The 14,155-nt window shown below is 48.4% G+C and overlaps 4 protein-coding genes across 4 annotated transcripts; 2 read left to right on the top strand and 2 right to left on the bottom strand.

The window, feature by feature from the left end:
* Positions 1-251: 251 nt before the first annotated feature.
* On the top strand, positions 252-1,814 carry B0J16DRAFT_388995 (glycoside hydrolase superfamily; the record flags this gene model as incomplete). The annotated part of the gene is made up of 4 exons (XM_046131786.1): positions 252-271; positions 377-475; positions 534-583; positions 790-1,814. The coding sequence occupies 4 exons, from the start codon at positions 252-254 to the stop codon at positions 1,812-1,814; spliced, it is 1,194 nt and encodes a 397-aa protein (XP_045979520.1).
* Positions 1,815-2,689: 875 nt separating this feature from the next.
* B0J16DRAFT_358406 (Alpha/Beta hydrolase protein) lies at positions 2,690-3,686 on the bottom strand (the record flags this gene model as incomplete). The annotated part of the gene is made up of 2 exons (XM_046129585.1): positions 2,690-3,289; positions 3,384-3,686. 2 exons carry the CDS (start codon positions 3,684-3,686, stop codon positions 2,690-2,692), a joined length of 903 nt encoding a protein of 300 aa, XP_045979519.1.
* Positions 3,687-8,646: 4,960 nt separating this feature from the next.
* Positions 8,647-10,176, bottom strand: B0J16DRAFT_405326 (uncharacterized protein; the record flags this gene model as incomplete). The annotated part of the gene is made up of 1 exon (XM_046132878.1): positions 8,647-10,176. One exon carries the CDS (start codon positions 10,174-10,176, stop codon positions 8,647-8,649), a length of 1,530 nt encoding a protein of 509 aa, XP_045979518.1.
* Positions 10,177-12,938: 2,762 nt separating this feature from the next.
* On the top strand, positions 12,939-13,666 carry B0J16DRAFT_324612 (uncharacterized protein; the record flags this gene model as incomplete). The annotated part of the gene is made up of 2 exons (XM_046125835.1): positions 12,939-13,526; positions 13,577-13,666. The coding sequence occupies 2 exons, from the start codon at positions 12,939-12,941 to the stop codon at positions 13,664-13,666; spliced, it is 678 nt and encodes a 225-aa protein (XP_045979517.1).
* Positions 13,667-14,155: the final 489 nt, after the last annotated feature.

Raw genomic sequence — 14,155 nt, 5'->3', positions numbered from 1 at the left:
TTCTGCATCCATTTGCCATCGGGTTCATTAAAGATAAGCTAACTCCCATCAATTCCTAGTTTCTACATCCGCCCATTCATCCTAAGATCAAAGAGTTATCCAACAAAAATACTATTTGCGACATGCTGGCTCACTACTTGAGAATGACCGTCTTGGTCATTGCGATCCAGTCTATGCTTAGCGCCGCAGAGCTTAACGCCTTACAACTGTATCAGAGGGAACCTTCCCAGAATGACGTAAGATATGCAAACATGGTCTACTTTGTCAACTGGTATGGCAGCCCCAATTACCATGCGATTGAAGTCTTGGCAAGCTTGCCGCAGCCATGGCCGGATCAATTGAGCGAGACGAGATACTAATCGTAAACGTATGTTAGGGGGGTATATGAGCGAGGTTTCCAACCACAGGATCTCCCCGCCTCCAGCATAACACATGTGCTATACGCTTTTATGAATGTGCAGGAGGACGGCACGGTGTACGTTCTCTCGGAAGGAAATAGCAATATCGGAAGCTTCGATCCTAACCCTTCTTAGATTCACAGGCGATACATACGCAGATTTGGAAAAGCATTACGAAGGAGATTGTAAGTTCTGTCGCACCTACAACAAGCTTGACTTCTACCGTCACCTACGATCTCTGGCGTTTGCGGTTTGCAAATGCATCTCTCGTGGCAAACTCAGAACCCATCAATCCTTCCTACCTATTCCGACCCGTTTCCATGTATAACTTGCCAAAGCTCAAACTTGGCTCAACCCGTTTGCTAACAGAGGTCCAATCTCCGCTCTCTAGCGTGGCTCGAAAGCGATACAGATAACGCGTTTGGATGCGTTAAGCAACTCTTTCTCCTGAAAAAGGCGCACCGCAACCTCAAGGTCCTGCTATCCATTGGCGGCTGGACTTGGTCTACAAACTTCGCCACTACCGCAGCTAGTGCCGCCAGTCGATCTACCTTTGCCAAGTCGGCAGTCACTCTTCTGAAAGACTGGGGCTTCGACGGCATCGACATCGATTGGGAGTACCCAGCTACTGATGAGGATGCCTCCAACATGATACTACTCCTCGAAGCAGTACGAGCCGAGCTTGATGCTTACGCTTCCAAGCACGCACCGGGATACCACTTCCAGCTTACCATCGCCGCTCCAGCAGGCTCGAGCCATTACAACAAGCTACGCCTCGCGGATCTTGGTCGTGTAGTCGATTACATCAACCTTATGGCTTACGACTATGCCGGATCCTGGAGTTCTGTAGCTGGTCACACCGCTAACCTCTATGCAAACACAGATCTTCCCCAGTCTACTCCATTCAATACTGATGATGCCGTCAAAGCCTACCTTGATGCTGGGGTACCTTCTCACAAACTCATCCTCGGCATGCCTGCGTATGGAAGATCCTTCATCGGTGCATCTGGCATGGGAGAACCGCACTCGGGCGTAGGCCTTCCCAACAAGGCGCTGGGTAGCTGGGAGGCCGGGGTCTGGGACTACAAAGCTTTACTCAAACAAGGTCTCGAGATGATGTACGATGAGAAGGCGCAAGCATACTACGGCAAGTATCCATCTGGCGGAGGCATCTGCTCCTACGATACTCCAGAAGCAATCCAGGAAAAGGTGTCCTACTTGAAGCAGCGAGGCCTGGGAGGGGCTATGTTCTGGGAGGCATCAGGAGATGGGAAAGGGCAAGAATCTCTGGTGGGAACGAGCTTCAGATCTTTGGGAAATCTCGATCAGACAGAAAACTTACTTGTTTATCCTGATTCAAGATACAGAAACATTGCTTCCGGCATGGAGAGAGGATCTGATCTAGAGGGCATTTAAGCGATCAAATGCATAGATGAAGCCCTGTCGAAAAGCAGCTCCTATAAATCAATTATTGTTTACCTTCCCCACTAATGTTCTAGGCACAATTGGAAAACGTTGATCCTCGAGCAAAGAACTGTTCTATCGCCACTTTTGTCAAACGATACAATTTTCGATCCCTCCAACTCGGCAGTCCCACCCTCACCCAAAGGAGAGGGGGGGTTGGATCGTTGCTGTCACATGCATGCTCACTTCTAACCCTCAGGGTCTACAAATGGCTTGTTGTGCTACGGCGACGTTTGCAACAATGTTACATGATTATATTGAGCCTGCCAGTTGCCCATGAGCCGCTCAACTGATATACAGTAAGCCTAATAACTTGAATCGAATTGCCCTCTTTACAAATCTCTCTATGGTTGGCCGTCATATGGCTTGTCTGTTTGGCTTTCTGAATGATTGGCCCTGTCACGATCAATACTGTAATACTAGAACGATAATGAAAGTCCTAAATTTAAAGAAAAGAAAAAGAATAAGAAAAAAAAAAAGAATTGGAGCGACGCTTTGCCTCCAACTCAAGCTTTTTTTATCATCTACAAAGAATGGGGCTTCTTTCTTTGATCTTCCAGAACGGATAACAAATGCGGATACTATGTATTCGAAATAACTCGATGAACTGGGTTCGTTCTCTACAACTCTGGGTATCAATATGGTTTTTCATGTAAGTTACAAGCATTTAGACATGTTGTTCAAAGATTGATGATAATAATAATACAACAATAACCAACCACTTTTCTTACTATCAATTCTTTTCCCCCTTCTTTCTGTCCCCAAGGCGTGCGGCACCGGCAGGGTAGCGGAATAGATATGATTGGTTCAGGTCTCGTATTTTTGACCTATTGTAACGTCTCCAGCCACGATACTATCTGCTCGTTAATCTTGGAATGCGACTCCCATAACGCCCAGTGAGATGTATCCACCTCTCTGTGAGTCAAGTTCTTAAAGTATTGATCCATACCCTCAGATATGCTTGGCGGCGACACTTTGTCCCGGATGGTAGCCAAGAACAACGCCGGCATGGAGAATTTGAGGGGCTTCAGTAAGAGCCGTAACTCGTCGAGGTAGTTGTGTGCCCGTGTGTGATACCAGCGGAGGGGTCCTTCCAGTTTAGCCTGTCCTTGTAGAGAATATCTAGAGACATAATAATCCATCTCGACGTTTGACAGCAATTCGGATTGGTTCAATTTGGGTAAATTTGGAAACAAAATGCCTTCCGCTGTACTCAAGCCAACTTCATTTTCTGGACCCTTGGCGCCAAACATGGCATTAAGAAATTGCCGGACCTTTGTTTCTTCCGTTATCTCGTTTCTAATCAGCTTGCTTTGGAACTGCAGCTGATGCCTCAAGCTCTTCATACCCTCAATTTGCGTGACGTCATCTAGCGAACGATAGATGCGCGAGGGCGGGATGAACGGGGTGCCAACGCTAAAAATACCCTGCACCAGGTCGGGAAACCACAGAGCCGTGCGCCAAACCACGGCGCCGCCCAAGTCGTGTCCACCGAGGATGATTTTTTTTATCTTTGGCGACAAGTTGTGCGAGGTCTCTGATGTCCTCGGCGATGCTCCTCAAGGCGTACGAGCTTGGCTGACAAGGGGCGCTGGTAAGGCCGAAACCAAGCATGTCTGGCGCGACGATCTGATATCCGTGAGATTGCAGACACGGTATCTGATACCGCCAGCCGAAGGCCAAATCAGGAAATCCATGTAGAAGGATAATTGTCGCAACAGGTTCGTTATCCGGGTTGGCTTTCATGTAATGGTAAGTTTTGCGCCGAATTGTTGCCGTGTGCCATGTCACTCTGGAATCCTCGATCCCAAGCTTGTCGACCATATTTCCCAAGCCGAGCAATTGAAATGACTGGATGAATCCGTAGGAAAAGGGCTACAAGGAACAGCTATATCGTTGGCATTGAATATGCTTGGGTTGTAATCCGATGCTTCGGAAACAGCCTTGCGCCAATGCTGTCATTAGCAAAGCCCTGAATTTCATCTCTTATAGGATTTAGGGCTAATCGTATGAAGAAGAAATACGAGGCATGTCACGAAAGCGAAGGGGTGGAATCGGCGGAGAGTTGTATTCGGCCGTGGCAGGCTGGATGGCCACAAAAGGTCGCATTCGGTCTTGTTTCGCACCTATATTGTCACCATCAAAAACTTGGAGTGTGCACTTGCAGACCATGCCATCTATCTTGCTCGACTCAACGGCCACTTCTGTCTTGTATCCTCCCAATATTCTCTCCATAGCTGTCCATGCTGTACAGAACCGGCCGAAATTAGATGGCTCTTGCCTGGTTCGACCAATGTAAGATAAGCTTTCGCAGACGGTTCATAGCAGTGTCTCATGTGACTTCCACAGTGTGTATGACTGGAAATGCCAGGATATTGTCAGACATTACGTGTATTCGGTCCATTGATCCAGATTGGTATATTCATGTTGTGTTGTGTTCAACTCTCCCCTTCAAGGTTGGTTGGTTGGTTGGTTGTATTCCTACTCGGTTTTAGCCGCTTTTTAACAGCAGCCATGCCCGGCTAGTGGGGTTTGGCCGACAGCCGAGACGCCCCGAATATTCATCCGTGCCGCCCCACTTCGCCAGACATCAAACGATATTTGGCCAGCTGTCTCCAAACTTCCCACTTTCTCCTCCTCCCTAACCTCTATCTACATCGGCTAGCCAGCTGCCTTAGATCGTGGTTTGAGATACTAATGTACATATGTGTTTTATCTCCAGCGAGGCGGACTATCCGCCTCGTGTGCGGGTCCTTTCTACCTACAGTCTCCCCCCAGTGCTCAGCTTCGTCTGGTCAGGAACTGATCCTGAATTGCCCAAGGATCTGGGTTTGCTCCGTAAATTTGACGACTTTTGCTGCTACTTTGCGCTCGCTCAGCAGTGTCCGAAGATTTTGACGTCCTGGAAATTGTCCTAGTTCCAGATTTCGAAGTGCTGAGTACTTCCTGCACTGGAGCAAAATGTGAGCCACTGTCTGTCGTCCTTCTCTGCAGTCGCATCCCGGGTCCGTGAACCCTGGTACTCTTTGTTTGAAAAGGAAGTCGTTCATCCCAATCTTCTCGGTGCGAAGTTGAGTGTATATGGCGCTCTGCCTCTTGGCGAAGTGCTTGTGTGGCTGTAGTACTCTCGGTGTTGGTTCTGGTGTGTGCCGGTAGGTTGCCCTACCCCTAGTTTCCTGATGCCATTGGGCTTGCCATCTTCTGTTGACAACTCTGCGCGACCACATCTTCAGTGTGGCTCTCAATGAACGTAATATTGGAGGCTGCTGTGCCCTTGGACCTGGTGGTCCTCTCTGTCTCCATCCCGTGGCTTCCTTGGCTGCTCGATCGGCAGCTTCGTTACCGTATATCCCCTTGTGAGCTGGAATCCATCGAACCTCGACTGTTAAGCCTTGCGCCCGCAGTGTCTGTATCCTCTGCGTGATGTCTTGTAGAAGGTAAGATCCTGATTTACCCCTGGGCCTCGCCACCGACCTAATGGCTGCTTGGTTGTCTGTGTAGATCATGACTTTCGTTCTGACGTTGCCTTGGTCTCGATCTTGTTGAGCGATCTGGAGAGCTAAGGAGACCCCCTGAAGCTCACCGGCGTATACTGTCGATACAGTGTCTTCACCCATATAGGCGCTCTTGGCTTGATTGGTGGTGGTACATACTGCTGCTGAACCCACGTGACCGTTGATACCACTTCCGTCCGTGTATATATGTATAGCGTTAGGCTCCTTTTCGATGCTATGCTGGTGTCTTAACCGTGCTTTCTCGGCATTCTCCTCAATGAACGTCTTCGGGCCTATCCACCATGGGGCGACGACGTACGGGGTAATTACCTCTAGTTCCTTGAGACTGAATCCTTATTCTTCTTGTATGGCCTTCTGTATCGCTCTGCGTGGGCTCATTCTGATGTTCCGCTCTCGTATGCGGTTTGCGCAGCGTTGTTGTTCCTGTTCCCCAAGGGTTTCTGTCCCGAGGGTGATTCTTCCTAGACACTCGACGTTGTGTTTCCAGATCTGGTGCTCGACGGGAAGGAGATATGTCTCGACATCCAGGGCTGGAATTGATGTGGCTTTGAAGGCACCAGAAACTGCCCTGGCCGCTCGCGCCTGCAGACGTTGTAATTGCTCCAATGTCTTGTGGGTGTACGGCGTGTTCCGTGTTTTCCAGTTGGCGTTCGACCATGCGGAGCACACGTACATGATCTGTGGCAGCACAGCACCCCGATAGATGTTTCTCATGTCTTGGAACGTAAGGCCCCAGGTTGAGCTTCCCAGGCTATAGAGAGCTGAGATCGTCCTTGTCGCCTTCCGCTGTACCTCACCTAAATGGGGTTTCCATTGTAGTGCCGAGTCCAGGATGAGCCCCAGATACTTGCAAGTCTGCTTTGCGGGGATCTCACCCCATGTTGTGTGTAGCGGATGCTGTGTGTCTATTCTCGTCCGTGCTCTAGTGAAGTGTATCAGCTGGAATTTACTAGGCGAAAAGACGGACGCGTGGGTTTTCGTCCATTGCTCTGCTCTTTGGAGTGCCCGTTGGAGCTTGGTGCATGTTTCTATCGTTGAGCCTCCCCATGTTAAGATAGCTACGTCGTCGATGAATCCAGTCGCAGTGGTTTCCTCTTCCAAGTCACATTTCTCGACAAGGTCTGCGTTGTAGAAGATGTAGAGAATGGGCGAGAGGGGCGAGCCTTGTACTGTGCCTGTTGAGACTTTGTGTCGTTCTGTTTTGAATCCATCGATCGAGATTCTAGTGTGTCGGTCTTGAAGAAGGCTGGCGATCCACCTAACCGTCTTCTCATCAATCCTTCTCTTCCGTAGGTTGTGTAGGAGCCGCTTGTGTGACACGTTGTCGAAAGCGCCAGAGACATCAAGCAGGAGAAGGCTCGCCACCTGCCCTCGCCCTCTGTTCCATGCTTCGTAGATCTTGTCGATGATGTGGTGTATTGCATGCTCGGTAGATCTCAGCTTTCGACCTCCCATGTGTGTTAAAGGGAGCAGGTAGTGTGTCTCTGCCACGTAGCTTAACCGATCTGCTATGATGGCATCCATGATCTTGCCTATAGTATTTAACAAACCTATCGGCCGGTATGACGCAGGGATGGTGTAGTTATCTTTTCCTTGCTTCTTTAGCACCACCGTCGTTGACTCCCTAAAGTGTTGGGGACAGTATCCCAGATTGAGGCATTGGTTGTATATCGCCGTTAAGTGAGGCTTAATCCATGTCGCCGCCAGCTGGAGTGCCTTGTTCAGGATACCATCAGGGCCAGGAGCTTTGAATGGAGAGGCTTCTTGTATCGCTCGCTCTACTTCTTGTTCTGTGATGGGTGACATCGCTATTCGATCCGGATATGTTGCGCCTTCGATATCGCCAAGTTCAGCTTCTCGTAGGGCGGGAAAAAAGGCCTCTCTGAAGATTTCCGCCTTCTTTGCTGGATCTGAGACCATCTGAAGAGTGTCTGGGTTCTGTATCGTGGGTGTCACTTCTGGTGCCTGCGTGTTTCTGTTCCTGGCCCACTTGGCTAACTTCCAGAGGGCTTCTGGTGACTTTGATGCCTTCTCCACGTTCTCTCGATGCGCTCTCCTAAGCGCTTTCTTGATCACCCTGCCTTTGTTATTCCTGGCCGCTCGGTATGCTTCCCATGTTTCGTCCGTGTGGTAGAGGCTGTATATTCGTCTGAGACGCTTGGTCTCCGTCAACGCCCTCGCCCCTTCAAGGTTCTACCGTTTCGGTGCGTAATCTTAAAGTATCCCTGCTTGCACGTGACACCCCAGCACATGTTCAACAGTAAGTGGTACGTTAAAGTGGTCTAGCACGAATTGAGTGATCATGTGGGTCACTGGCCCCACGATCGACTAAACGTGAATGGATTTTCTACAGGCCTTAGCGCCGGCATACACTTTTGATACGAAATTAATACTCTTTTGGTGGACTTCTAGGACTTCTCGTTGTCATTATAGTGACCATTCACTTCTCCGTCTTATGAATAAAACTACATCTCAATTGGACCTAATTTGCTGGTGGAATCTAAGTTGCATTTGGTGATTTTAGCTTTTTTTTAATACTGTGTTTGCTTACCATATCTTCAAATAGAGTACTGCTGGAAATAGCAAGATGAAAGAGTATATAAGTTTTTATAGGCGGTGAATATTCCACAAACGCACTCGCGTGAGGCGGCTAGACGGTGATTCTCTGCGTCATCCTGTTTGACCTGGACATACCAAGCCGGAAATGAACAGTATCCTATTATGGAAAGGGTAGGTCCAAAAATCCTGTCAATCACGCAGCCATCCTCCTATCCATAGCATGGTGATTGAGGTCAAAAAATCACTTTCATTCACAACCAAGTATCTCGAAGAATGCCTAAAATATAAACACAAACTCCTCATTTATAAGACTTATTTATGAAGCATGATGCATAATTGCCCGTAAAAGATGACTACATAGGAAATAGTATGAGATAAGATAAAAGCGCAGGGTAAAGAACTGTTTAGCGACATAGCAAACAAACTATCACTCTTGAAATTTGTCCAAGAGGCTTTGGTGAACGAAAGAACGATATCGATAGGACGATAAAAAGAGTGGCAAGGAGGAAGAGCAAGACCTCATTCTATGTTTAGATAGTGACAACTGCCATGGTTGCTTGACGCTCATGATTGTGTGTATAGGAAGCGTCCTCGACAAGAGACTTGGCCTGTATCGAATCTACCAAGTAAGGCAGTAGTTCGATTGCTTCAAGTTCATTCTTGTTGCCACCATTATTGACGCTGTCTAGTCACTTGCTTATTGTTCTTTATCAGTAAGCAGCTACCGCAAGACGGTTTGGTCGGCCGAATATGGATCGTTTGGGTCTTTGGTGGGGCATTCTGCCACTTTGAGGCCGTGGTGACCCGTTCTGATCCACTAAGTGGGGAGCACCAGGGGTAGCTGCGGGCCGCCTTGATGATCTGTGATGTAACTGGCTATCCTGTAGCGACTCTACATCATCTCCGTAGTCAGACTCGGGAGCTGGAGTCTTCTCAATAGATTGATAGATATTTGAACTAGACTGTCTCTTACTAGGCGAAATCGTGCTTTCTCGGTAGTTCCTGATTTCTTGCTCCATAGTAGGTGACAACGACTTTGCGCGTTTTTCAGGGGTGAAGGGGGCATCGGCATTGGTGGCTTTGAAATAGAGTTGCTCATACTTGAAGGCCCACCTGTAGAGCCTGGAGTCCTTGAACGCATTTCTGATTGCTCTTGCGTCAAAATCCTGGTCCTGATGTTCCTCCTTGAAGCGTGCCGCGAACCTTCTTTTGGACCCTGGATCTAATGGCTGATAATGACGACGCCACCAATCGCGGTTCACGTATGCGACCTCGCTGTCGTTGCTCCATTTGATGCGGATTAATACAACATTAGGTGTTACAAATGCGTCTAGGTTCTCCGGGTCCAGCTGGCTTAGAAAATCTGTATGATTGTCTTCGGTACCAAAAGTACATACACCTTCAACATAACGCACTTCTGCCCATGGTCTTTCCGCATATTTACCTTGGTAATCTTTATGGTTCAATTGCGGTAACAGGCTGTCAAGGACTACAGGCTGTTTTATAGATTGGATCCGGAAAATACGTCGTCCATTCTGCTTATATTCATTGACGTAGTGTGTGGTCCCATGCATCTTGATCTTTCCCACTGTCTTCATGTGTGCGGGAGTGGTTTGGTTAGGAAGTTCTGCTTCAAGGTCATCATCTTCAACAGGGCACTCTTGATGCTCAATCTTTGTCTTTTTGGGAGGGCGGTGACCTCCAAATGGGGTGAATGGCCCAGTATTGCCGCCTTGGCGCTCTTGACTTTGAGGAGATTCTAAGGGACGCTTGGAACCTGACTGTTTAGGTTTTGTATCAGAGTCTTGACTTTGTCCGTCATTGCCCTGGCCTTGCCCGTTATTGCCTTGGTCCTTTCCATTGCCTTGGCCTTGTCCGTCACTGCCTTGGCTCTGTTGGACGTTGTCTTGGTTGTTGTCGTTTGGGACAGTGTTTACTCCATGAGGTGTGTTGGAGGATGATTGTGGTTGATCATCGCCTGCGCTACTATCCTCCTCTACATCCATGGATCCGTCATTATCCTGGCTCTGTTTGTCACTGCTTTGGTTCTGTTTGTCATTGCCTTGGTTCTGTCCATCACTGCCTTGCTTGTTGTTTCTTGGGACAGGATTTACTCCGCTAGATGTATTGGAGGATGATTCTGATTGATTTTCGTTTGCGCTGTTCTTGCCTCCATCCGTGGATGCTGGTTGTGATCCCGCCAGTGGCTGTCCGTTAGCTAACTCTGGTAAAGAACTCATGCTCAAACAAGTTTGTGAAATGTGGCTGGTTGCTGAGCCAAAACATTCTTGAAGATGCCACTCAGTTTAAATACTTGCGAAAGGTTTCATCAAGATACAGGTGCAGCCTATTTCGGTCACGGACGAATTAGTATGTTGCTAATGACTTGTGTCATCCTGTCCAGATTATGGCCGATTTAGCTGACTTGACGCTGCCTACTCTTGTTTGATACACTTTAGTCCGTTTTGCTCGAAAACTTGATGAATGATTGATCAGATGTCCATCCTAGGGCTTTGTCCGACCAGATGTAGATTAAGTCCAATTATTGCGCCAGAAAGCACCATCTCTTCTCGATACATCTTCCTGGTGGGCATCTGAACCCACAAAAAAAAGGAGGAACTGATAGTGTCGCGAAACAACCGGATTACGTAGGCCTTTGCCGTACAGCTTCGGGCAAATCCAGTGCAAGCAATCCACCACTGTATTCCCAACAAGACACATCTTAGAGAGAATTAACCTGCAACCACCGAATCATGTAGTTACTTGTGAAGTACCTACAAACGTATATAGACAACAATGTCACGCCTTTGACAGTTTGTAATGACACGGCAAGGTGGATACGCCTGGTTCAACCTTTTAGTACCAATCAGGTGCCAAAACACCTGAACAATTACCCCTAAAGCGGTTTAGCCTACCCGCAAACACAAGCAACCCCAGAAGCAAGTGAAATAGAAGCCCAGGAACCAACCAAAAGACATTGATTTCTATTGATATGGGTGGCTAATATAGGACATGGTACACTTTCCGTAGATAGGGCCGTATTTTTCAGTTGCGACAAAGCTATCCTTGCGATCTATTTCATCCAAGTTCAGCAGCTCAAGTTTCATAGGCGATGTGCCAAAACAGCCCTATTGGTACGATCTGTTGAACAGTAGGATGGCCGCACGGGGTATCATGTGACCTAATAGTCAGCTGTCGGCGACCCTAGACCCATTCAGGAACGCATAATAAGCAGACCCCTCTCCAAGGAAGGCGGGGGAGACAGTTCCACAATACACATGCAATTAAGGACATCAAGGCGCACGCGATCCGTTCAACACGATCAAACGCGGTGAGCCAATCACTTACTGTTACGACCCTAGCGGCTACGTCACGTGTGCCCCACAAAAGCTCATGTGAACTGACCCACTTGCATGGTGAACTCGCTTACCGAGTTCACCCAATCAAACATGGATCACGCTTACACAGGATCACTACGCTCCAGGAGCAACCGTGATCCAGGATCACCGCGATCCCTCAGACTGAGTGATCCCCTAAGGATCCCTCAGGTATATATACATTCCTTTAGCATTAGATAGAACACTTAGCTCACCAGCTATCAATAAGACTTCTTTACCTGAATACGCCTAACCCGCTCTATTCACTATTAAGAGACGTGACACTTCGCAACGCTCAGTATCTACGCCCTACACATCTGCCAACATAAACCTAGTACGGACTAGTTTATCCCTTGGGAACCTTAACCGTCACAATACTTAGTTTTAGGTTATTTTTAAGGGCCTGAAGAGCTAGAAGGATTCTAGCTTCTTTATTGTCTAGCGGTATGCTAGGTGGTTGAGAATTAATTGATTAGATAGAAAGTGAGGTGTATGAGGGATTTTTGTGATACTTACTTGTATGTGACACTCGCTTGTGGAGTACGTTAGCTAATATATATTTCTAAACATTTAGGGATATATTAGCTTCTCTAGCTAAGGCTGTGTTATACTGGGGTAAGAGGTAGGAAAAAGGGGTAACTTGTCAAAACTTGGTTACCCTGGAACGCACCGCGAATCCGGGAAACGCACTGCGTTGTCTATTTCCACAAAGTCACATGACTAGATAAATCCCAAATAGGCATAGCCTAGATCCGTCCCTAAAAGAGGGGAAGCCGGATACAGATTACATCAATCAAGCAACAATTAATGCCATCAGCAATTTGACAGATCTCAAAGCTTAATGTGCAGCTACAGACTCCAACACCTCCCGGGGAGGCTACTGAACTATCAACCCCCTAGACTTCAAAGACCCCAACAACAGCAATTAAGGCCCAATCTCAGTCTGAATACCTCGAAAAACGAATCAGAAGGCATAAAAGTAGCTCTCCAGAGTTAATTATTGAAGCTTTAAAGTGTAGTACTAAAGCAACAAAGGCACCTTTACATCAACTAGCCTTAGTAGAGGTGTTACGATTGGTTACCGTAACAGCGCTATAAGGCTCTACAGGTAGCTGTAAGCACCACTGTAATCGCTCACCTAGTGATTATAGCCCGATCTTTTGCCCTGTGGCCTAACGGTTAGGTGCAACCGTTACAAGAGGCTAGGTTAAAGAATCTTGAAGAAGCAAATGGGATATTAAGCAGACGCCGGAGGGCTAAAAAACTAGACTACAGAAAGGAGGGACTATAACTGTTAAGGAGGCATCACAAGTAATTAATCAGATGGATGTTGATACGCAGGTAGTAGCCGAATCATGTAGGAGTGGTAGGCAAAGGAGGTCGGTCGGACCGGATGTTCGGCGTTGTGGTGTATGCGGCGAGACCGGGCATAATGCAAGGACCTATGAGGTAGATATTCCAGCCTCTAGTGATAAGTATAGTGAGTAGTTTTAAGGTAGCACTAGGGAAGATCTTCATAGGTGGAATCCTCTTCACTGCATTTTTAACCGCACTCAAGGGAATCAGAAAACTGCTGTCGTTGGTTCGACCGAGAAGTGTGTGTGGAGGTTGGTTAGCCTTCCGTCATGGCGGATCCAATGGGGACCGAGATCGTGGTGGAGCAGGATGCCCCTTTTTCGACGCCAAAGCGTCCAAATCGGGTGGTGAAGCCCACGAGCAAGGTCCGAGACACAGCGCGACAATTGGAAGATACTGCCATAGAAACGCGACGAAACACCCGACAGACAACACGAAACGTACCGACCGAAGAACAGATCGACCGGTCGACCGAAACCCGAAAGAGTAGCGGCAGCGGCAGCAGCAGCGGCAGCGATGGAAGGGCCATGCTGCAGAAAGCGCTGGATCTCCTGGCAGAGTCGCGCAGGGAGACCAAAAGATTGCAGGAAGCGCTGAAGGAACAGATGGAAATGACCAAGGAACTGCAGGAAGCTGTTGCAAAGCAAGAACAGACAGTGCACGAGATGGGCAAGCAGATGGTCGAGATGAAGGAACGGATGACCGAGGAACTGCAGCAGGCCCGCGAGCAGCTCGAAACTATCGCCACGAGCGCAACGGACGGACCTCAACGATCATATGCTGACGTCACACGACTGACGCCGTTCTTACCCCACAACGATTCGAGGACCTTAGCCGCTTCTCCGAACCCCACAGACGTGTTCTACTGCACGATTGACGTTTCAAGACTAGGAGAAGATGAGGTTAGGCTTTCAGCCGGGACGATCCGAGCGACAGTGGAGAACCAAGTCCGATCCGAACTAGACAATCCCACATGGCGATGCCGAGCGGTGACTAAGGACCCAAAGAATCCCCACCGCGTCAGGGTCACCTGCAGAGACGAGAGCGAGCATGAGATTGTGAAACGCGTAGCGGAAACAAAACTGGCCCCAGGAGCCCGCATCCTACGAGACGATATCTACCCTATCAGGGTGGATAATGTCAGCCGTATTGCGGTGCTTGACGAGAAGAACGAAGTTCGAGCTGAGATCACCGAGATGCTCAGCCGAGAAAATGACACCGAGGTTGCAAAGATAGCATGGCTCAGCAAGAGAGATGCCCCCAAGGCATACGGCTCGATGGTTGTATATCTTAAAAAACGTTCAGAAGCTAGGCGGTTCATCAACGAAGGATTCTTTGTGGCTGGAGGAGAATCCGGTACCACGAAGGCGTTTGAACGTCGTGACCGCCCCAAGCAATGTTACAACTGCCAACATATCACGAACCACAAAGCCTACCAATGCGACAGACCACAAGTCTGTGGAAGGTGCGCGCAAGAAGGCCATCA

This window comes from Fusarium flagelliforme (assembly GCF_020744385.1).
Source record: "Fusarium flagelliforme strain FIESC 12 MPI-CAGE-AA-0113 chromosome Unknown B0J16scaffold_7, whole genome shotgun sequence".
NCBI classification, from domain to species: Eukaryota; Fungi; Ascomycota; class Sordariomycetes; order Hypocreales; family Nectriaceae; genus Fusarium; species Fusarium flagelliforme.
This window is presented reverse-complemented; position numbering and strand designations above follow the sequence as displayed.